Consider the following 21,954-nt stretch of genomic DNA (forward strand, 5'->3'; position numbering starts at 1 on the left):
GCTCTGAGTGGACAGCTCAGAGCCTGGAGCCTGCTTCCGATTCTGTGTCTCCCCCCTCTCTCTACCCCTCCCCTGCTCATGCTCTGTGTCTCTCTGTCTCTCAATAATAAATAAATGTTAAAAAAAAAAAAACAATACACATTACTCTCTCACAATTCATGAGGCTGGAAGTCTGACGGAGATCAGGGGGCCAGCACGGGCAGGTTCTGGCGTAGGCTCTCTTCTACCTTTACAGATGGCTGTCTTTTTAGTGTGTCCTCACAGCAGAGTAATAGTAAGCTCGCACCAAGTCTCTTCCTAGAAGGGCACTAACCCCATTCATGAAGGTTCTACCCTCACGACCTAATTATCTCCCAAAGGGCCCCGCCTCCTAACGCCATCGCATTTGTGGTTAGAATTTCAACATACAAAGTTTAGGGGAACACAGACATTCAATCCACAGCACGGTCTAAGGTAGAGACATAAAGGGCTCAGAGTCCTTGGTTAAATATACAAGAGAAAGTTTCTGTACTAACACTCCATGGAGAGAGCAGTAACTGACGATCTGATTTCAGCCGAGGAGGCTGGAATTCTACTTAGCACGTTGGTAAGGAAAGCTTACCGTTCAAACAATATGAACAAAAGAACAGTATGTTACTACCTTCATCCCCAACATGTACTGTGCACTGAAAAAGAGGATTTTTTAAGATAATTTTTCCCTTTTCTTGATGACTTCTCAGTATACCAAGGTGGAAGCAGGAACTAACTTTATTAAACAACTAACACAGGCCAGTATTGAGTTATAAGTTGCTCTTTTGTGCACCGATGTACCTTGAGTTCACGCCTATCAAGTTACTGCTGATTGCCTATTAAATATTAAACCACTCACCTCCCGAACTCCACTGCTGCTGGCCAGACTAGGTCACTCCCTGCCTGTATTCCCAGCACCTAGTGCAAGGCTGCATGATGCCAATGCTTAATACCTTTCCCTTTGCAATTTTTAATAAACTTTATCAATGAAGTATAACATGCATTAAAAGGCCACACATTTTACATATACACTTCAGTGAATTCTCACAAAGTAAACACACCTACCCAGATCAGGAAATAATTCCCTTCATGCCCTTTTCCAGACACCACACCCCGCAAAGAAAACCACTATCTGGATGTCTAGACCATAGGATTTCCCTGATTTTTAATTTTTAAACCATTCCGTATGTTTTCTTTGTGCGAGCCTGTCATCCGTGTTTGTGAGATTCAACCCAGTTGCTGCATGCAGCGATCTATGTATGTTTTTATCGCTGAGCGAGATTCCACTGCATGAATATATCAACCATTTATGTATTCATTCCATGATTGATGGACATTCAAAGTCTGTTTCCAGTTTTTGGCTATTACAAATAATGGCGTTCTCTGTATTCTTGTTGCATGCTTTGGCGGGGGGGGGGGGGGGGGCGGTACACACTACTCTTGGAGAGATGTGTAAGCAGGACTGCTGAATCAGCACGTGGGGAGACATTGCCAAACTCCTTCCAGGGCTGTGTACCAACTCCTCATCCCGTGGTAGTGCTTCAGTACCTCAGCTTCATCATATCCCCAACAACACTTGGTATTCTCAATCTGCTTAATTTTAGCCAGTGTGGTGGGAGTACAGAGGCATCATATTGTACTTTTAATTTGGACTCTCCTAATGACTAGTGAGGTTGGGAAACTCTTCCTATTTTATTGTTCATTTTCATATAATTTTTTCTGCTAAGATAGCCCAATCATTTTTACCATTTTCCTATCAGCATGGCTATGGTTTTTGTTTGTTTGTTTGTTCTTACTAATTTATGGAAATTCTTTGTATACTCTGGATACAGGTCCTTTGTTATATGTCTTGCAAATAGCATCTTTCATTCCGTGGTTCCCATTTCCACTCTTTCATGGCATCTTTTGATGAAAACAATTTCCTAATTTTAATGTAGTCCAATGTATCAACCCTTTCCCTTTATGGATGTGCTTATATTGATGTCCTACTAAGGAAGTATCTACTTATCAGGGAGTCTTGGTGGCTCAGTCAGTTGGGCATCCGACTTCCGCTCAGGTCATGATCTCACTGCTCATGAGTTCAAGACCCGCATCGGGTTCTGAGCTGACAGCTCAGAGCCTGGAGCCTGCTTCCAGTTCTGTGTCTCCCTCTCTCTCTCTCTGTCCCTCTCCTGCTCATGCTCTCTTTCTCTCAAAAATAAACATTAAAAAAAATCTACTTATCATAAAGTCATGAAGATCTTCTCCTAAATATTGTCTTTTAGAAACTTTGTATTTTACATTTCTTCTTTTTCTTTTAAAGTTTATTTATTTTGAAAGAGAGAACATGAGTGAAGGAAGGTCAATAAGAGAGGGAGAGGGACAGAATCCCAAGCAGGCCTTGCACTGTCAGCACGGAGCCCAACGTGGGACTCGAACTCATGAACCATGAGATCATGAACTGACCCAAAACTAAGAATTGGATGCTTAACCAACTGAGCCACCTAGGCGCCCTTACATTTCATGTTAGGCCTATAATCCATTTGGAATTTCTTTTCATGTACAGGCTAAGAGTCAAAATCCAATTTTTCTCATATTGATATGCAATTAACACACCCACCATCTTTTATCACTGTTCATCAGCCTCTTTTTGTTTAATTTCTTAATCTTTCCGTCTCTTCCATTCCTACTGGTTCTGTCTTGGCCTCAGCCTTCAACGTCTCTTACCCTCAGTGCTGTCTTATCCCCTGCCATTAACTTCGTGATCTCCAAAGTGTCTACCTAAAAGCTATTACCTTAAGGATAAAAACCCAAACTCTTGAAAGTGGCATTCAGGTCCTTGAAAACCTGCCCCACACATATCTTTCCACACATCCGTTTCCACATGCAGACCACACAATAGCTATACTCAGTACTGTGCAGCCAAAACAGGTATTCTCCTGCTTCTGGACTTTAGTACATGCTGTCCCCTTCTGCCTCCCTCTCCCCTCTTCCCCTTCTCCCTGACTGCCCACACCCACTTTATCCAACTGATAAACTCCTTTTACTCTCTCCTGTTCATCTTTCAAGTGTCAAATCAGTACCATTTTTTGAAGAAGAAATCTTCCTCATCCACTCAGGCAAAGTGAGTTTAAGACTCCTGCAATAAGCCACACATGCTTCTATCAACTTCCTTCACCGCATTTTGACAGTTTACTTGTCCATTTCTACAATTAGAATGTGATCTCCTTGAGAGTATGGGGTTAGATTTGTTCACATGTGTATCTCTAGTTCTTGCACAGTGCCTGGCACTTAGTGAGGATATGTTACCTGTTGTTGAAGGTCAAAGAAAGGAATATTTCTTTGTCACAGCCACAGTATTTACAGCAAATCTGCTGTACTTTACCAAAATTCTAAGTCAACATTGCTGGGTGAGAGCCTGAGAAATGGTCCTTGGACTTTCCTACAGTGCATGAACTCTCTGACAAGTGTTTTCTCAGCTTTTGGAGGTCTTCTGTTTTGGTTATTTAACTCTACATAGCTCTGCTTGAAGTGGATGAGTCTAACTGGATATCTCCACTGAAGATAAGGGACTTGAATGAATGCCTGGCTTAGAAACTGGATGAATTAGTGACTGACTTGAAATTAACAAGTTATTTATCATCTTCTTCCAAATATGAGATGGAACATTTCAAATAAAGAAGTCACTTCCATGTGTTTAATTTAGCAATAGCTAGAAGGTACATAGAGAGAATCTAACATTTTAAATAACTCTTCCCTAACCAATAAGTTTAGAAAAAAAGAAAAGTTGTCAAATTCTCTGTCCTCCTTTCGCATTCCTATTCCAGGGTACTCCTCCACTATTCTTCCCTCTCCCCAAACTACTGTGTAGAGAATTATATAAAGCTCTGCAGAAATGAGTCTCTTGCTTAAAACCCCCCTTCAATGGCTTGCAACTGCCTGGGGGATGGGGAGAAGTACAAATTTCTCAACATGGCACTCAAGGGCTGCCAATCTGTGCCTTTATTTGATCCTTACAGCCCCGTATTCCAGGAACCCCTTAGAGACATAACAGGTTTGGGCCAAACTGTAAAGCTTATCATGTCCCAACCCCATGTGCCCTAACTTACATTATTCTCTCCATTCAGAATACTCTACATTTCATCACTTCCAATGGAGAAAACACCTATTATGTTCTGCTCAGTTCAAAGCGACCCTTCTGTGAAAATAAAGGAAACGGCCATTTAAAATGGAGTGGGGCAGCCCTCCCCCTGAAGGGGGAGCTCTCACACACGGGCCACTGGCTGCAGCCGGCATCACCAGCAGAAAGAAGGAAGATAAAGGTAAGAATTATCTTGGAAGGGAAGATATTTTTCACATAGGAATTCCATCTCCTGCTTTTAAGAAAAAGGAGGGAGATCCCTTCCTGCCCCAGCAACCACACACTTACCCTTGTTTACAGTCAATGAGAAACCGCCACACCTCGAACTCTGGTTCTCCAGTGAGCTTTTGTTCAAAACACACCCCCCAAAACCCTCCCTCCTGTTACAAACACAAGCCCCTCTCCTTTGTTCTCCAGACTTGTCAATGGTTCGCCATAGTTTTCCCATCCCAATGTGCAACTCCTCTGCTGTTCCAGAGTAAACTCAGGCTGCGAGTGACATAACTGGCTCTTTTATTTTTTTTTTTTAATTTTTTTTTTCAACGTTTATTTATTTTTGGGACAGAGAGAGACAGAGCATGAACAGGGGAGGGGCAGAGAGAGAGGGAGACACAGAATCGGAAACAGGCTCCAGGCTCTGAGCCATCAGCCCAGAGCCCGACGCGGGGCTCGAACTCACGGACCGCGAGATCGTGACCTGGCTGAAGTCGGACGCTTAACCGACTGTGCCACCCAGGCGCCCCTAACTGGCTCTTTTATTTTTAAGGCTGACATCTCCCGCTTCCCTCAAGGCCCGTGGCAGGCTGATACTCAGGGGGTTATCGTGACTAGTTGTGTGACCCAGAGCAAGCTGCTGGAGTAGACGTGACAATTAGACACTTGGATAAGCCAGCATTTATGTCAAACTGAAGTCGTTCAACGAATACCAGTGTCTTTGCCCTTCCCCCGCCTGTTTCAACTGCAAGAGGCTTCTCCCTTTTTCAAATTCCTATGCAACTTGGTCCACATGTTATCTCCATCTTGGTAAATCGCTGTCTTCGCCACGGTAACTAGTACAGCACTCAGCATGTTGTTTATAAACAAACCCATTAACTAATGTATATAATCACCCATTTACTGAGTTAACTGCTGGGGTCTTAAGTTACACAGATGAATACGACCAGATTCCGTGGCTCACAAGAAGCTCACAGTCTATGTGGGGGAGACAGTAATGTAATCGTCTATTTAAGTGTTTCCATGTTATTGTCTATGTGGTACCTGTAATGACAGAGACAGGCACAAGGGAAAAGGCAATAGGCCACATGCATTAGGCTGGACAACAACAGCGTCACCCAACAGTAGAGCAGACAATGTACGAACCAGAGCCACATTAGTCGGGCATATTAAATATATTTCACAGAATTGAATTGTGTGGGTTTTTCTTTACAACTCTGAGCTGTGAGCGTCCTGAATATAGAAGGCGAGTCGTTTTCACTCCTATTACTGACACTGGTGGGAGAGTCCCGACCCCTCCAGGCTTCACAGTGGTGAGTCACGGGCTGGTACCTTTTAACTCCCTAGGCTAAATTCAGCCCAGGGACCTGCAGCAAAACAGATCAATAATCCAACACATTCTACTTAAACGAAATATAAGGGCCGAGGCTGGTGCTAGACCTGTGCATGTGATTCAAAGATTTTCCATGTTTTCTATTTTTTGAAAATTTTTAATAATACTGCCTATGGCTAACTCAGTTAACACAGGCTTGGGTGACGCTATGCAAGGTAAGACAAGAGAGAGGTGGAGTCAGACAGACCAAGGTTCTCAAAATTCCACCAGACTAGCTGCCAGAGTCTAGGCAAGTCTCATCTCTCCCTTTACATGGCAGTGGTAAGAACATGCACAGCCGAGAGCTTGTGTCCACACCAAGCACTTGCCTCTATGAACACTTAGGTAGTGCCCAGCTTGTGGTGGGCACGCCAGATCGAAGAGCTCTTCAATGCTCCGCTTTTGAAACAAAAATTTTTAAATGTACTCTTTCAATTAGCCTGGATTTAATTTTGTTCTTCCTGGACTACAGACAGAAAAGTTTTGACTGTGACCAAACGGAGGTGAGGCTGCCCCTCATGCCGTCTTTTAGATCCCCGCGGTAAAGCCTGTCGGGCTCACGGGAGGATACAGTCCCCCCAGGGGAGTCTGCTGAGCTAACTCAGTAGTGGTGGTGGTTGTGGGGAAATCTGTACCCTTGCTAGTTCCTCGGGTGACTATGCATACTCAGCTTGAAAACCACTACAGTAAATAAATAAGGACAGAAGTCAGATAGTTTTTAAAAACACCTACACATCATTCTAAGTTTAAATTCAAAGACTTTTGCTTTGGATTCACTGCACCGTGAATTCAGTTTACTATGAATGATGGGAAATAATCTGAATAACCCATTCTTCCGTGTCACTCCCCCATCTATTTTCCATTCTCTGTCTCCCGTAAGCAGTATTTTCTAACTAAAATGGGAACAGAGAAACCATGTGGGAACACGTGTCTTGCCACCAACAAAATGAGAGTGGAACACTTAGAAGTGTGGGCACAGAATTCCTTAAGGGCTCCAGGAGAATTCCCACCGGCTCAGACTACAGTGAATGCGGGTGAACCATGCGCACTCTGTTTGGACATGAAGCAAGGGAAGAGACAACAATGTGAAGAGAAAGGAGTCGAGATAAAATTCCCTGCACAAAAGACAGTGGCAGAGATGAGAGGAGGTAGGAGACAGCGAAAAGTAGCACTGCCTGGTCTCGGACCCAGTGGATGAGGAACAATCACCTTGAGAGGGAGAAGTCAGAGATGGCGAACACGGTTTCCCTTCCAGCCACAATTCTGCAGGTTGGGTGAAGAGAAGTTGTTAACAGTGGAGTTGTTAACAGTGTAGTGGGCTTGCCCTGGCAGGGAGTGGGTCTTTCCTGAATCCCCAGAGCCTGGAAAAATATATGCCTGCTTAATTCTATTGACGTGAGCTTTTGCTTTAAGCTTCAAATGAGACGGTATCTTTTTTTACTGGTCTTACTGTTCTTTTGGAGTATCATCCACTGGTATTAAAAATCATAGCTGCACTCCCAAAGGCAAACTCTTGCTGTAGGACACTTGACATAGTTTTCACATGACAATCAGTGCTGAGGAAGCTATTTGAATAGATAGGGTTGATCCAACTTAATTTTAGCATCCCAACTCCTTGGCTTGGAATTCAAGGACTTTTACAATGGAGTTTCTGACCGGGAAGGGCTAACACCGGATGGGCACTCACCATGTGTCAAGAGAAGCCCTCTATGCAACCACCCAAGGAGGCGCCATATGACTCGCGTTCACAGAAGAGAAGGCTGAGACACAGGGAAGTGGTCTGCTAATAAGTGGCAACCTGGGACCTCCAGAGTCCACACCCTGCCGCACGGCTTCTGTCTTCCACACTAGGTGCGGGACTCCTCCAGACAAAGGACTGAGTCCTCAGCACCTTGATATGCCCCATGCCCAGTGCAATAACTGAGACCAAGGGTGGGCCTAACATATATTTGCTCATTGAATTCGTCTCTACCTTCTTTCTTATACCATGAAATGTTCTCTCACTTCACTGAGGTCTGTGTCCCCAAATGTCGTCTCTCTGGACTCAACTTTTCAGAACTCTCTGTACTGGTAGCAACACCTGACACTTTCCATTGCTTCGTATAAACCTTTCCTTCATAACACTTGGCAATGCCTGATACATACACATGCATGCCTATACACATACACACACACACACACACACACACACTCAAAGTAAACACACATATAAGGAGACACATGCACACACATGAGTACTTGTACACATACACTTACATATATGCAAACATACACCTATTCACAAGGCACACTTATGAACACATGCATAAGCACACACATGTACGCATAGGTACATGTGCACAGATGTGTGATACACGTGCATGTATATGAACACGTGTGTGTGCAGACATATGCATACATGCAGCACATACAAACACACCCATATATGTTTATATGGTGGTTTATGAACTCCTCCAAAAGAATAAAAGCTGTATGAGAGTAGGACCTTGTTTTTGTTTGCCCCTATATCCAATACACCTACAACAAGCCCTCACACATAAAAGAAGGATGTCACATATTTGTTAAATAATGGAATTGAGGCGCCTGGGCGGCTCCGTTGGTTAAGCGTCTGAGTCTTGATTTTGGCTCAGATCAAGATCTCACGGTTCGTGGGATCCAGCCCTACGTCTGGCTCTGCACTGAAAGCACGGAGCCTGCTTGGGATTCTGTCTCCCTCCCTGTTTGCCCCTCCCCTACTCACTCCTCCATGCGTGCTCCTTCTCAAATAAATAAATAAAACTTTAAAAAAAAAAATAAAAGAATCTTTAAATTTCTCTTGCCCGCTGCTATCATTCATAACGCGAATCTGTTGAGGTCACATTAATCACAGCTAAATATACATAGCCCCAGCAGGCATTGTTCTAAGTACTTTATAGATAATGGGTCATTTATTCCGAAAACAACTCTGTGAGGTAGGTACTATTATTTCCATTTCATAGACGGGGAAACTGAGGCACAGAGTGTCAGGTGACTTCCCGAGGTGACAAAAAAAGCAAGTGGAACCAGGATTTGAATCAGCTATGTGTTCTTAACTACTATACTGGGTTTCCTCCATATCTTTGATTTTCATGGTTTTCAGAGGCCAAATTCTTACATCAGAGTCACAGTACACAGCACAATAAGGACTAAGTTATGGAAAGCTGGAGTGGGAGCCATGTTGTGGACTGATATAACTGGAGACTACTGCGATTTTTCTATATTCCAAAAACTTCCCTTTCTTAGTTTTCTTCCAGACATCTACACTGGCCGCACAGTGCCATGAGACAAACCTCAAGATCCCCAGTGTGAGGAAATCAAAACCTTTTCCTCCCTGCTCTTCATAATGACTTATACGAATGGATGGTTAAGGGAAAACTGGAACGAGGAAGTTAACCAGACCTATGGACCAATGATAAGGAAGCAACCAGCAGCGAGATGCCAGGCTGCCACTGAGGGGTGATGGCTGGAGATGTGCATTTCCTCCCCAGCAGCTGTCGATGAGCAAGCCCTAAAGTAAACAGTGGTGCTCAGAAATGTTCCATGGATGTGGAGCACCGGGTGTTCAGTCCCTGTGCCATGAAAAAACAGTGGACCCTCGGGGTAAGCCTACTCTTGCCCCAGTGACGCAAGTGCAGTATTAGACTCTGGGCCCCCAAACACTTTTCTAGCAATCTTCTGCCTTAGAATTTGGACTGTCCTCCTAACAGGTGGCTGGCAGGATCAGAACCTGGCTCTGGCTCTTCAGTGTGATCTTGTTTTGTTCCCAAGCCCAGCAAAGGAAACCAGCAACTTCTCTTTTCAGTCATATATGAGTACGCGGGATGAACAAACGGTAGCTTCCGAAAACCAGATAAACTCCTGAAGCTAATGAGTCGGTAAAGATCTGCTCGTCTTCGGGGGCTCTGAGCACAGGAACTCTTGCTGGGTCATGACATTCTGCTCTGTTTACTAGGTAGTACTTATTTGATGCAAAGACTGCACCAAGCCAATGTGAAGTCATGGGAAGAAACCCACAGATCAGGGTTTGAGTCTCAGATCCAACCCTTCCGATCCTGTAACCTTGGGCAAATCCCTTCATTCCAAGTGACCATTTGCTCAATGATTAAAGGAGGTAAAAATACCAGGTGGTAGTTTGAAACTGGAAAGTTACCACACAGACGAAATTCATACCAACATTAATTTTAACACGAATCACCAAAACTAACCAGCAAAACTGATCAACAATATTCATATGCCCTTTAATATTACTGATCCCTCCATGATGCAGTCAAAAAATGGCTAGGCTGCTCCTATAAGCCTGGTCTTATTCCCCATGACTGATGGAGCCCTAGAAACCTGTGCAGCTTTAAGTATTCATTATGAAGTCATTTCCCTACTCTGGGCCTCGACTTTCTCAACCACAAAATGGATCCAGAAACACACCTGTCTGGAAGAATGTGAAACAGAAGCTCTATCTTTTGTTATAGATACATATGTTGGCGTGAGTGTAGGCTCACATAAGGAAGCCAGGGCAGGTAGGAGAAAGCTCACAGTCCAAGAAAGCCTTGGACCTAGAACCCTACTCTATCATTTGTTAAAACGTCACCTTGAGCAAGTTATTGCACTTTGATTTCCCGATGCTACATTTGGAAAACAATGGCAGCTCCCAGCAAGGCTGGGATGTGATGGCAAAACAAAGCAACCTGCTCATAGGTGGCTTAGAACAAGTTTACTTATTTAACAGTCACCGGTAGCACGGACAGTAGCATTACGTGGGATACAACGTATAAGATGGAATACACACATATACCACAATACATATGCATGAGTATAGCCAAGCATATGTATACACATGCAATGCGGACACAACTGTATATGTATATGTACACATAACACACATAAACTGGGCGAATGTGCCCATTCTTTTCCTGGCCTGGTTAAGTCTGGTTTTACTCCCTACAACCGATACAGTCCCTGACACCTGGAATCATTCCCTTTTCCTAATTTGGAGACTGTGTGGCCAAACAGGGCAAGAGGCACTGGCAGATGAATTAGGAGGCCCAATTTCTTTTTTTTTTTTTTTTTTTTTAATTTTTTTTTTCAACGTTTATTTATTTTTGGGACAGAGAGAGACAGAGCATGAACGGGGGAGGGGCAGAGAGAGAGGGAGACACAGAATCGGAAACAGGCTCCAGGCTCCGAGCCATCAGCCCAGAGCCCGACGCGGGGCTCGAACTCACGGACCACGAGATCGTGACCTGGCTGAAGTCGGACGCTTAACCGACTGCGCCACCCAGGCGCCCCAGGAGGCCCAATTTCTAACCTCAACTCTGACAGTAACTTGTCGGGGTAACCTTGGATGACTCACTGGTTTTCTGGGCTTCTGTTTGCTCATCTGCAAATTGAAGAATTTGATGTAGAGGATCTTTGAGTAACCTTTCAGCTCAAAGCCTATACAATCACCCATTATCCAGAGGAGCGTGGACGTCAAAGTAAAGACGTTACCATTTCAGCACAGGCTGACGGCTGTACCTCCTGAGTTGCGAGGCACAAGGTGGGTAGGATGGGCTGAGTTGGCTGTGGCCCCAAGGCCCCATAATCCCCCTCACTTTCTGACCACGGAGGAAAAGGCTGGTCTCCCAGCTAAGACCAGTGCTTCGCAGTCCAATCCAGAGAACACAGCGCTCCAAGAGAGCCTCGAGGCCTGGGGACAGGAAACCCAAAACTACTACCCCCCCCCTTTCCCCTCTGCCCCTCATTGTGGCTCCTGCAGCTGCTAAGGTCCGAGGCAGCAGTGGTTCTCATTAACCCAAACCTCAGCTTAAAACAATAAACTCGAACTCATATTACCAACTTCCTCCTCCATCCTCTGATTCACATCCAGGAACTCCCAGAGCTGCCCCTGCTCTGTGTGCTCAATGACACCGCTTTTCTCCTTCCAGATTCCCCAGCATGACTGTATCTGCTCATCCTTCCCCCTCCATGTCTTACAGACCGGCTGCCTCGCTGGATCCACCTGGATATGCTCCCTCCTGCCTGGCTCTGGGCCCGAGCCTGGCCTGGCTCCTCAACAGCGCCGGTTTGGTCTGATTCGTCTACTTGGCAGACGCACATCACCACTGCTTCTGACCCTGTGTGCCCAGGGCCGACTCGTCCCGCAGGCTGTCGCCTCTGGGTACCGGGAGACACCTTCTGCCTCATAACCAGCTTCCCGGGTCCTGCCTGATGTTCAGACTCAGAATCCATGGTGCGGTAGGGCCTGGGAATAGGTTTGTTTGTTTTCTAAAGATTCCCCACTCAGATTTAGCCATCTCTGTTTAACTTTTCAAAATCCTCTCAGTTCTTATAGTAATCAATTCACTGATTTACTGAGGATTGACTGACTGACACTGTGGGTCCTATACCAGATGACGGGCATTGGAAGGTGCGCGTGGTTTGGTGAGAAATCTGAAATAGATGCAAAGTGTTGCAGATGGGGAGGGATTCGGTTTTCCTAAGAGTGGGGTTAACCTTGGAGAAGTCTCTATGGGGGAAATAACGTTAAGGTTGAGTGCTGTTGCCTAAGTGGGACCGCCCAGGTGGCGAGGAGAGACCACCCCATACAGAGCCAACAGCAGGAGGAAAAAAGGCAAGGAGGCAGAACATGCATGATGTGTGGAAAGAGGGCGGGTGGCTGGTGTGGCTTGTCTCTCAGTAAGACGGATGGGGTAGCAGTCACCTTGTACCCCGTGCTCTTCACTCTTCACCTCTGTTTTCTTACCTCATAGCTGTTTTCACTTACGAGTTAACTGCACAAAATACATGTTGACAAACTACTAATATATTAGCCCCTGACTCGGGGCTGCATTTTGGCTTCCACGGAAGTAAGCTGGTGAAGAGAAATAATATCAGGGTGTTTCAGTCTAGAGCAGACCTCATCCTCTGCCCGACTGACCGGAGACCCACGGCAGGTCATTCTTTGTTGTGAGGCCGTCCTGAGTACCATAGGATGTTCAGCCACATTCCCGGTCTCCACGTGCCAGTCTGACAACCAAAATCTATCTCTAGACATGGCCCAGTGTCCCCTGGGGTAGGGATAGGGTTAAAATCACCCCTGGTTGAGAAGCACCGGTGTAGAGAAACAGGAGAGCTTTAAGAGTCAGACTCAAGCTCAAATCTCGCCAGGACACGAGTTACATGATTATGGAAATGTTCTGCTTAGAACTGGAATTTCTTCATGTACAAGATGGGAAATAACCTCTACCTAGTAGGATTATTGGGAGGGACAAGAGATAAAGTAGGTAAAGGCAAAGGGTCAGGCCAGAGTATTTAGCACAGAGAAGGCAGTAAAACCGGTCAAAATAGTAGAGGTACTAATAAGAGTAGTGGTTCCAATATATATATTTTTTTAATTAACAATGCTGATGTTGTCACTGCTGGTATTACGAGGAATAAAGCCTAAGTGAAGTTAAAAAGACACGATGAATAAGTAAGTTCTACTTTGCCGAGAAGCCATAATAGGGCAAGAAATGTTGTGATTCCATTAGCAGACACCACATCCTCTAGGAATCCTTTTACGGTTCTTCAAGTCTCAATTCGAGGTATAATCTACATTCTTCTGGGCTCTCCACACTTGGTACATATAACTATCATTGTTTATTTAATGTTTATTTTCTCTACTAGACCATAGATTCCCAGAGGTCCAATTCTCTCTCATATCCACCTGATGCTCCCATCAACTAGCAGTTGGTCATCAATAAAAATTTATTAAAATACTTTTTTTTAATATTGGTTATTTGCTCAAATGGCATTTTTAAGGGTCAAATTCAAAGGATCCCCTTTTAATAGATACACCATTCCATAGAGCACAGTAATTAGAATGTGAACTCTAGGGGGTGCCTAGGAGGCTCAGTTGGTTAAGCATCCAACTCTTGATTTTGACTCAGGTCATGATGTCACAGTTGATGAGACTGAGCCCTGCACTGGGCTCTGTACTAAAAGCACAAAGCCTGCTTGGGATTCTCTCTCCTTCTCTCTCTCTGCCCCTCCCCGGCTCATGCTCGGTCTGTCTCTCTCTCACAAAATAAATAAACTTTAAAACGAAAAGAATGTGAGCTCTGGAATCAGAAGGAGTAGATTTAAATGATTTACCACTTATTGTGTGGCTCTGGGTAAGTCAGGTAGTCTCTGTGAGCCTCACTGTTTTATTTGATAAATGGGAACACGATAGTAGTATATATATATAAAGTGGCTTTGAGAATCAGTGCTGCTTCTAGACCACTGACAATGGTATTATAGCTCACTGGAATAAACTAGAACTGCTACAGGAGGGCATGCATCAGAAGCTCTTTTTGTAAGGCTACGTAAACCAATTCTTCTGCTATTGAAAAAAAGCAAGAAGGGAAGAAAGGGAAGGAAGGAAGGAGGGAGGGCGGGAGGGATTCAAATGTCCTCATTTTGGTTTGACTCTGCAACTCCGATGAACAATTTATGCCAACTCAACACCTGGCAAAAAATCCAGTATCTGGGGGGCGCCTGGGTGGCGCAGTCGGTTAAGCGTCCGACTTCAGCCAGGTCACAATCTCACGGTCCGTGAGTTCGAGCCCCGCGTCGGGCTCTGGGCTGATGGCTCAGAGCCTGGAGCCTGTTTCCAATTCTGTGTCTCCCTCTCTCTCTGCCCCTCCCCCATTTATGCTCTGTCTCTCTCTGTCCCAAAAATAAATAAACGTTGAAAAAAAAATTAAAAAAAAAATCCAGTATCTGGAAACAAAGAGCAATGCTAAACCTAGGCACAGAGTCTGCTAACATGATGGGATACAAATGATACCAATTTCCACAGGGAGTGCTCAAACCAAACTCTCTTGCTTCATGGAGAACTGAGCCTGGTACGCCTACCATGTAGGGATAATTGCGTCTGTAATGAGAAGTTATGCTCTCTCTCAGTTGTAACATCCATCCCTCAGGGAGGAAAAAAAACATTCATTTATTCACTCACTCATTCACTAAACATGCATGTGTTAGGGGTCCTCCATATGCAAAGCACTGTGCAGGTTGCTGGGATATATGGATGAAGTGACACAGTATTTTCTCTCAAAGAGCTTACAACTGGTGAATGAGAGCAAGCTGTACACATAAAACTGGGTGACACATGCAGTAAAATGGAAGCAAGTCCAAGATACACAGGGGAAGAGGAAGGATGCTTAAGTCAGCTAGAGGGAGTCAGGGAAGGCTCCTAGAGGAGGTGAATCAACCGGATTCAAGATCTGAGGGATAATCAGAAGTTTGTGTGATACACAGAACAACTGAGAGAAGGGAGCCTGAGACAGAAATCGGTTTGTTATTGCCTTTCAGGACAGCTGGGGTGCTGGAGCCAAGAACAGACCTGGAACAAAGTTAATACTATTTTTATAAGCTAGAAAAATATCAGCAGCAGGAGCCCTGGCCAGAACCACCCCCGCAAAGAGCAAACAAAGCTAGTCCTATCTTCTGGCTGTCTGCTGCAGAACTTACTAACCAGCACCTTAAGAACAAAATGTTCTTTAATCTTTGATTTTTATTCCCACAAAGTCCTTCCTCCTCTTTTTCCAGAACTGGAAAAAGCAGGGGTTGAGTGTTACTTGCCTCTTTGATCTTCATCCTCCTGTCCCAGGCTCCCTTGAGAATGAGAGCCCAGGGAGATTTCTCCAAAGCAGAGGGCTGACCCCTCCTATCAGTCAGAACGGAGGGTCCAAGGTAGGTCATGCCGGGTCAGCCCGTGAAGGGGCCATAACTGTCGAAGCCTGTTTGAGGGAGGCTTGGATGGCCTCCAATTCTGACCTCCAAAGCTGAATTCTTAACCTGACATTCAGCAACCTCTTAACATGGAGTTCATTTACCCGTTTCTTGAGACTGCTTCTGATCTCAACCTGCACAAGATCGAAAGCATTGAATCCTGCATTCTGTTCCCAAGTGCCAGGCAAAGAGAATCAGGGCACATTCAGGGAAGGCTGACAGAATCCAGAAGTCTGAGGTTCTTTTCCAATTGCCTGTCCAAAAAGAAGACCATTGTCCTGGTACACACCTTACTACAACAGTAACTCAGAGAACTTCCAATTTAAAAGCTTTTACTTTGGTCAGGCGTTGTGATTTCAGAGTGAGAAAACCAAAGAGAGAAGCCTCATTATTATGTGCCTACTATGTGCCAGCTGCTTTACCTTCGCTGCTTTTCTGCTTTACCAATGCTCTTAACAACCCTGGGGGGGGGCGGTGGGGGGGCGCATTGCTATCTCTTATTGCAGAAGAGGAAACACAGGAGTGAAGAGAGATGATATTTGGCCCAAGGTACACAGGTAGAGGGAGTAAGAATTTAAGCTCACATCTTCAGACTCCACATTCAGTTCCCTTATTAGAGCATCATAACAATAGTGGTCTCCAACCAGTATTGTTAAGCAATAAACATGCAGGTCGGGAAAGAAGAGCCAGAATTTTCTCTCCGGGAGGAGTGGCACTCTGTCTGCTCTGTTCACACTATAACCCCCAGCGACTAGACCAGTAATTGGCAGGTTTGCAGGTACTCAGTATGTCTCTTCAGTGACTAGGCAGCTGGGTGCATCAATGACCTTCTCAAGACTCTCAGGCCTGCACAGGGCACCGGCAGGGTGAGAAACAAGAGGCAACGTTTGCTTCCAGGCCTCCTCTCTTCACCAGACATCCTAATTCTGTCATGACTGTAAGAGGAGAGGAGGACGCATAAGAAAGTATACGAAGGATAAAACTTGGTCAAAATTATGATCTTGACTGTCTTGCAGTTGCTGAGAAGCCCCCCTTCCTGTGCCCTTCCAGCCACCACCAGCCCCTAAGCTCAGCCCTTAAAGAATCCAAGGCCCTTATTCTACCTTTCCACGTAAAGAGCTTACTTTTGGAAAACATAAGGGAAACTCATGAACTGAAGAGTATTAAAAGCCTGAGTTAAAGCTTCGAAGGGTAAAATTCCCGTCACAGAACCATCTCTGATTTAGGAAAAGAGGGAGGTCCCTCTAATGGCCTGGATTCCTCCCCATGGAGCTCCCACACTTTGAGTGTCTACAAACAGCAGGTACCATATGGGGCACAGCAAGTGCTGGGCAGCAGTGAAAAAGGGTGCTTTGGTTCGTCCCTTAGGGAGGTCTGGGGATCTGACAAGGAAACAGGAGTCCTGAAGCCCCTGCAAGGTGCAGGCTTTCTTTCAGCAGGCAGTGGTCCAAGCCAAGTCCTTATCACCTGGCTGGGGGTGGATGGTTGAAACGAATTGAAAAAGCATGATAATTGAAAAAGCACGATGGAGAAAGCTTCCCTGGCCTCAAACATGACACAGGATATCAGGATTACAAGGGGACAGGAAAACTCCCTATCTATGTAGACCCCGAGTTCTTTCTGTGCCTGCTCAAAATCATGCCACTCCCATCAAAAGAACACATTGAAAAGGGAGAGAAACACCCTTGCCTACACTCAGTATTACCTGACTGCCATTCCACCGACCCACAGGTACTACTGGCTGTTTATAACTTCTCAGGCATTGTGTTAGATCCTGGACACATAAAAGCGAACAAGGCAGACACATTCATAAACTGATAAGCACTACCCTGCTCCAGAAGTCCATGGACTACGTAGGGGAATCAGATACTGCTTGTTATCCTGTTGCATAAGGAAACATTAACTTCCACTCTACAGGTTAAGGCCATTTCACCTTATTCTTGTCTTAATATGACTGTATTCACTTAATAAATTTATCAGGCACTTATAGGAGCCTGATCCAGGGCTCAGCATAGGTGATACAAGAATAATAATATAATGCCCTCAAGGAGCTTAGAGTCCACTGGAAAAGAGAAGCAGATAAATGAGTAATTACAACCCAGTGTGATTATTTCTCTGGGAATACAATTATTCCAACCCAGTGTGATTATTACCCAGTGTGATTATATTACACCCCAGTGTGATTATTTCTCTGGGAATATAATCTGAGTGTTCCATGGAAGGTTATGCAAAGAACAAAGCGTCTGCTATGAGACTTCAATTTCAAGTAGACATTAGGCAGTGGGAGAAGGAGAGGACCAATAAACCAATCTGGGAAGAGAAATACACATGCATTTATACAAACTGGATTCTGGGAGCACAAGTCCATTTAAGTATTTGAAAAATAACTCTTGGTTCTAACACAAAGTATGGAACAGAATATATTTCAAAACTCCTTTGACTATGATCCAAGGTAAGAAATTCATTTTCTTCATGGTACAGTGTCCACGTTCACTACCCATAAAATATAAACATAAGTCCCATAAAAACAGTGTTGACCCTTACTATGTGAGATGTACTCTGATGTTTTCTACTCCAGTTGATTCCACTCTGAAAATCCAATGGTCATGACCTACCAAATTGATAGCATGAAGTCTTAGCCATAATTAAAAAAACAAAAACACTGTTAGAAAGAAAGTCTAGGGAAAAATATGACTATAGTGGAAGTGAGAGAGATTGAGAATTGAAGAGGAGAGAGGAGAGAGGAGAGAGGAGGGAGGAGAGGAGAGGAGGGGAGGGGAGGGGAGGGGAGGGGAGGGGAGGGGAGGGGAGGGGAGAGGAGAGGAGAGGAGAGGAGAGGAGAGGAAAAAGAAAAGAGAAAAGAGAAAAGAGAAAAGAGAAAAGAGAAAGAAAAGAAAAGAAAAGAAAAGAAAAGAAAAGAAAAGAAAAAAAAGAGACAAGAGGGAAGAAGCGGGGGGTAAGGGAAGGGAAAGAGAAGGGGAAGGGAGGAAGGAAAAACTGTAATAAGGATGAAGAGGAGTAAGAGTCATCAACCCCTTCCTGTAGTCCTTGTCTCCCTGCCTGCCTTCCTACTAAAACTCATGGAGGAGACACGCTGGTTTGGCATAGTTTTAAATTCACTGTCCCCAAGCACCATGTCTACGACACATTGAAGTGTTCAATGGGCCTTTGAAATAATAAACGCCTGAATGCCAGATGTGAGAATTATTTAGGAGATAAAATCAAGACTGCACCCACCTAACTGGATATAGAATATAAACCAAAGTATGAAAAGAAATCCATTAGACTTGTGAGGGTTTTGGAGTGCCTTTAGAACAAACTGTACAGGTAAGTGTACCACCATCATACGTGCTAGCTGAAGTGCACACATCTCTTTCAAATTCTCCGTAAACCAAAGAACCATCCAGATATTGATTCGGGCCATTTTTTTTCTGTTATTCTGTACTGAAAAAATTAACAAGATTATAAATACTACATGTGATTAAAAGTTTGATAACTCTATCCAAATGACTAACTGTAAAAAGGCTTTTCCTGGGGCACCTGGGTCACTCAGACGGTTAAGCATCCAACTTCAGCTCAGGCTATGACCTCGCGGTTCGTGGGTTCAGGCCTTGTGTCGGGTTCTGTGCTGACAGCTCGGAGCCTGGAGCTGCTTTGGATTCTGTGTCTCCCTCTCTCTCTGCCCCTCCCTTGCTTGTGCTCTCCTGCTCTCTCACTCTCTCTCTCAAAAATAAATGTTAAAAAATTAAAAAAAAAAAAAAAAGACTTTTCCTTACTATACCTGTAACCACCAGCCCTTGATCCCTGCTTTAAAAACAGGAAAGGAGTGTCTTAGGTTCCAAGGAATATTCCGTTTGAACACAGTGTTGGTCATGGACACAGGGTGGGAGGTTACCTAGGCCTCCTGCGTGGGCATCAATAAGTGAGGCTGCCACCGCAATTCCAGCAGGAAGTCCAAGGTCTCTGGCTGCCTCTGGTGTGAGCCCATTTCCAAGAGAAGCTCCAGGAGGCAGTACTTGGTTTCCTGAGTAGACATGAGAAACAACAAACACCTGTCAGTTTGAAAAACACAAAAGCAAACACAGGGTTTTCTTAAGGGAACCTCTCTGCTCCCGCCCCTGTCTTCTGCATTTTCTCAACCTCATGAAGATAAAAACCATGCACCCACAAAGAGTCCCTTTGCTCCTTTGGTGACTTAGGTGTATGTCTTTGGTTCCCGTGGGTCACGCTCTGGGGTACTTTACAAAATCAAGAGCTCTAAGGTACCTTTCAAATTGGAGAAAGATTCCATTCACGGGAAATTCCAAAGACATAAACACAGTGGCCTCTTAAAGACCAGTTAAAACAGTCAAACTGTTCCAAACGGGCTTCCTAACACAGCAGCAGCCCTAACAGCATACCTTACGCACACACACACATCCATACACAGTCCTGGGTTAACATATATTCCTAAGGAAGTTGAGAACCTTTACTTGTGTAGTTGCTTCCTGTCAGAGGATAAGGGAGGGAATTATTTTGTTCCAATAAAAAAAAAAAATCTCTTCAAAGTTTTTCTCAGTTGGAAACGAGAGCCCAGTCTAAACCTTGCAAACTTAACAAGGCTGCTACTTGCACAACCACAGAATACAATCTGAATGGTGTTCTTTGGAGTTGTGCAATGCAGCGACCCTGATATTTCAAGTGACCTTGAATTCCTGCAGTCAGTCAGGCCTTCAGTTAAGAATTTATTGATTGTCTTGCTTTGTGTGGGCGCTGTGGTGCTGTAAAAGGCAGTCCTTGCCCCCAACCTAGTTAGGGAGATGAGATCAGGACACAAGGAGCCATGTAAATCAGAACAGAATGAAGAAATCCATCTGTTCTCAGGTGTTTAGCAGAGGCTGAGTCCTCCCCCTCCCCTTGTCAAGAAATTCATAATTAGTGTTTGTGCACCGCAAGGAGGGGATCGGGGGAGATGCACATATATGCTAAGATCTCTCTGAACTCCAAGATTCTAAGATTCTGAATGTGTGCTCAGTAATTTGCTTGATGCTAAGATACCTACCACTTGTTCGTTGTTCCACGGAGCCCCAGGGCTAGGCTGAGGTGCTGCAGGACTTTTGGAGTGAAGGGGAAGGTGGGGGTTGACGGAGGCAGAGGGTGAATGGCTCACCAATCTCCTCTAATTGGAAACAAAAAAACCTCCACAACACCATTTTTATCCATTTTAGGTAACGAGCTTCATCTATAAATGAATTTGGAAAAAAAAAAAAAGTCTGCTAAGAAAATCAAGAGGAAGAAGACTGCAACCGTTGCAATGCATCCTGGAGCTTCACTGTCCAATTTGGTAGCCGCTTGGCATGTGTGGACTAAACGCTTGAACTGCGGGCTGGAAGAACTCAAGGACCTTAATTTTCCACTTACTTTCATTTTAATTCATTTCAATTTAAAAACTGACACTCAAGTCAGCTACTGAAAAACTTCTTAAGGATGTTTGAAACCACTGTGGCGTGCAAATCTACTTTTTGAATGTTAACTGAGGACATCTAAATCAAATATTTACAATGAAGTTTTAGTGTATGTATTGGGAGGTACTAAGCAGAAAATATGCATCAGATGTCAAAAACTTTGTATGGAAAAAATAAATGTAAAATATTCTTAACTTTTATATCAAATGCATGTTGGAATCCTATTTTGGACATATTAGATTATATTACATTGAAATTAATTTCACCTATTGCCTTTTACTTTAATGTGGCTACTAAAAAATTTTAAACTGTGTATGTGGCTCCTATTATATTTCTATAGGACAGCCCTGGTCTGGAAGACAAAATCAAGATGCTCCAATGTTGGGGCAGAGAGAAGGGAGAGCTTCTAGCCTGCTTTGAATACCTAAGCCAGCAGAATCCTAAAGGAGAGTGGTGCCCTTCAAGGTAGACAATCTGTCTCTGGACACGATGTGGAGTATGTCACTGTATCTAGGATCTAGCACATAAAAGACAGCATTTGCCTTTACGGAACATTTCTGTGAGAGGGACAGTGCTAAGGATCTGCTATGCATTTTCTCAGTTCATTGTCACATAATGCCATGTGAAGGATACTATTACTGTCCCCATTGCACAGATGGATGGGGAAAGTCAGGTTTATGAAGGGAAGGTAAGTTCCTTAGAGTCATACAGCTTAAATGTTGGGAGTACAGGCCATAGATTCCACTCCAACCGATGCAAACCTGTGCTCTTATTGGTTAAATTACATATCGGTGGATCTGTTTTTAAAAATTTCAAGTGAAGAAAACCAGAGAAGAAATGACTAAAGAAACAAGAGAAAACAAATTTTTTAAAAAATGTTTAATGTTTATTTATTTTTAAGAGAGAGAGAGAGAATGCAAGCAGGGGAGGGCAGAGAGAGGAAGACACAGAAACCAAGGCAGGCTCCAGACCATGAGGCGCCTGCATAGATCCCCACGCGGGGCCTCTAACTCACGAGCTATAAGATCATGACCCGAACCGAAGTCAGA

The 21,954-nt window shown here is 44.3% G+C and overlaps 1 protein-coding gene across 7 annotated transcripts in view; it reads right to left on the reverse strand.

The window, feature by feature from the left end:
- Window positions 1–21,954, reverse strand: part of FGGY (FGGY carbohydrate kinase domain containing) — a 419,346-nt gene that overhangs the window by 199,246 nt on the left and 198,146 nt on the right. For all 7 annotated transcript variants that reach the window (XR_006963068.1, XR_006963067.1, XM_047085935.1 and 4 more), the window contains one exon: window positions 19,357–19,485. Coding sequence is in view for 5 of the 7 variants with exons in the window: in XM_047085935.1 (XP_046941891.1) it covers window positions 19,357–19,485 (129 nt within the window). In the remaining 2 variants the exon portion in view is untranslated. The remainder of the gene's footprint in view (window positions 1–19,356; window positions 19,486–21,954) is intronic.

Source organism: Lynx rufus, unplaced genomic scaffold (genome assembly GCF_022079265.1).
Source record: "Lynx rufus isolate CCGP_SWC_20201006 ecotype Redwood Valley unplaced genomic scaffold, mLynRuf1.p SCAF_2, whole genome shotgun sequence".
In the NCBI taxonomy this organism is placed as follows: Eukaryota; Metazoa; Chordata; class Mammalia; order Carnivora; family Felidae; genus Lynx; species Lynx rufus.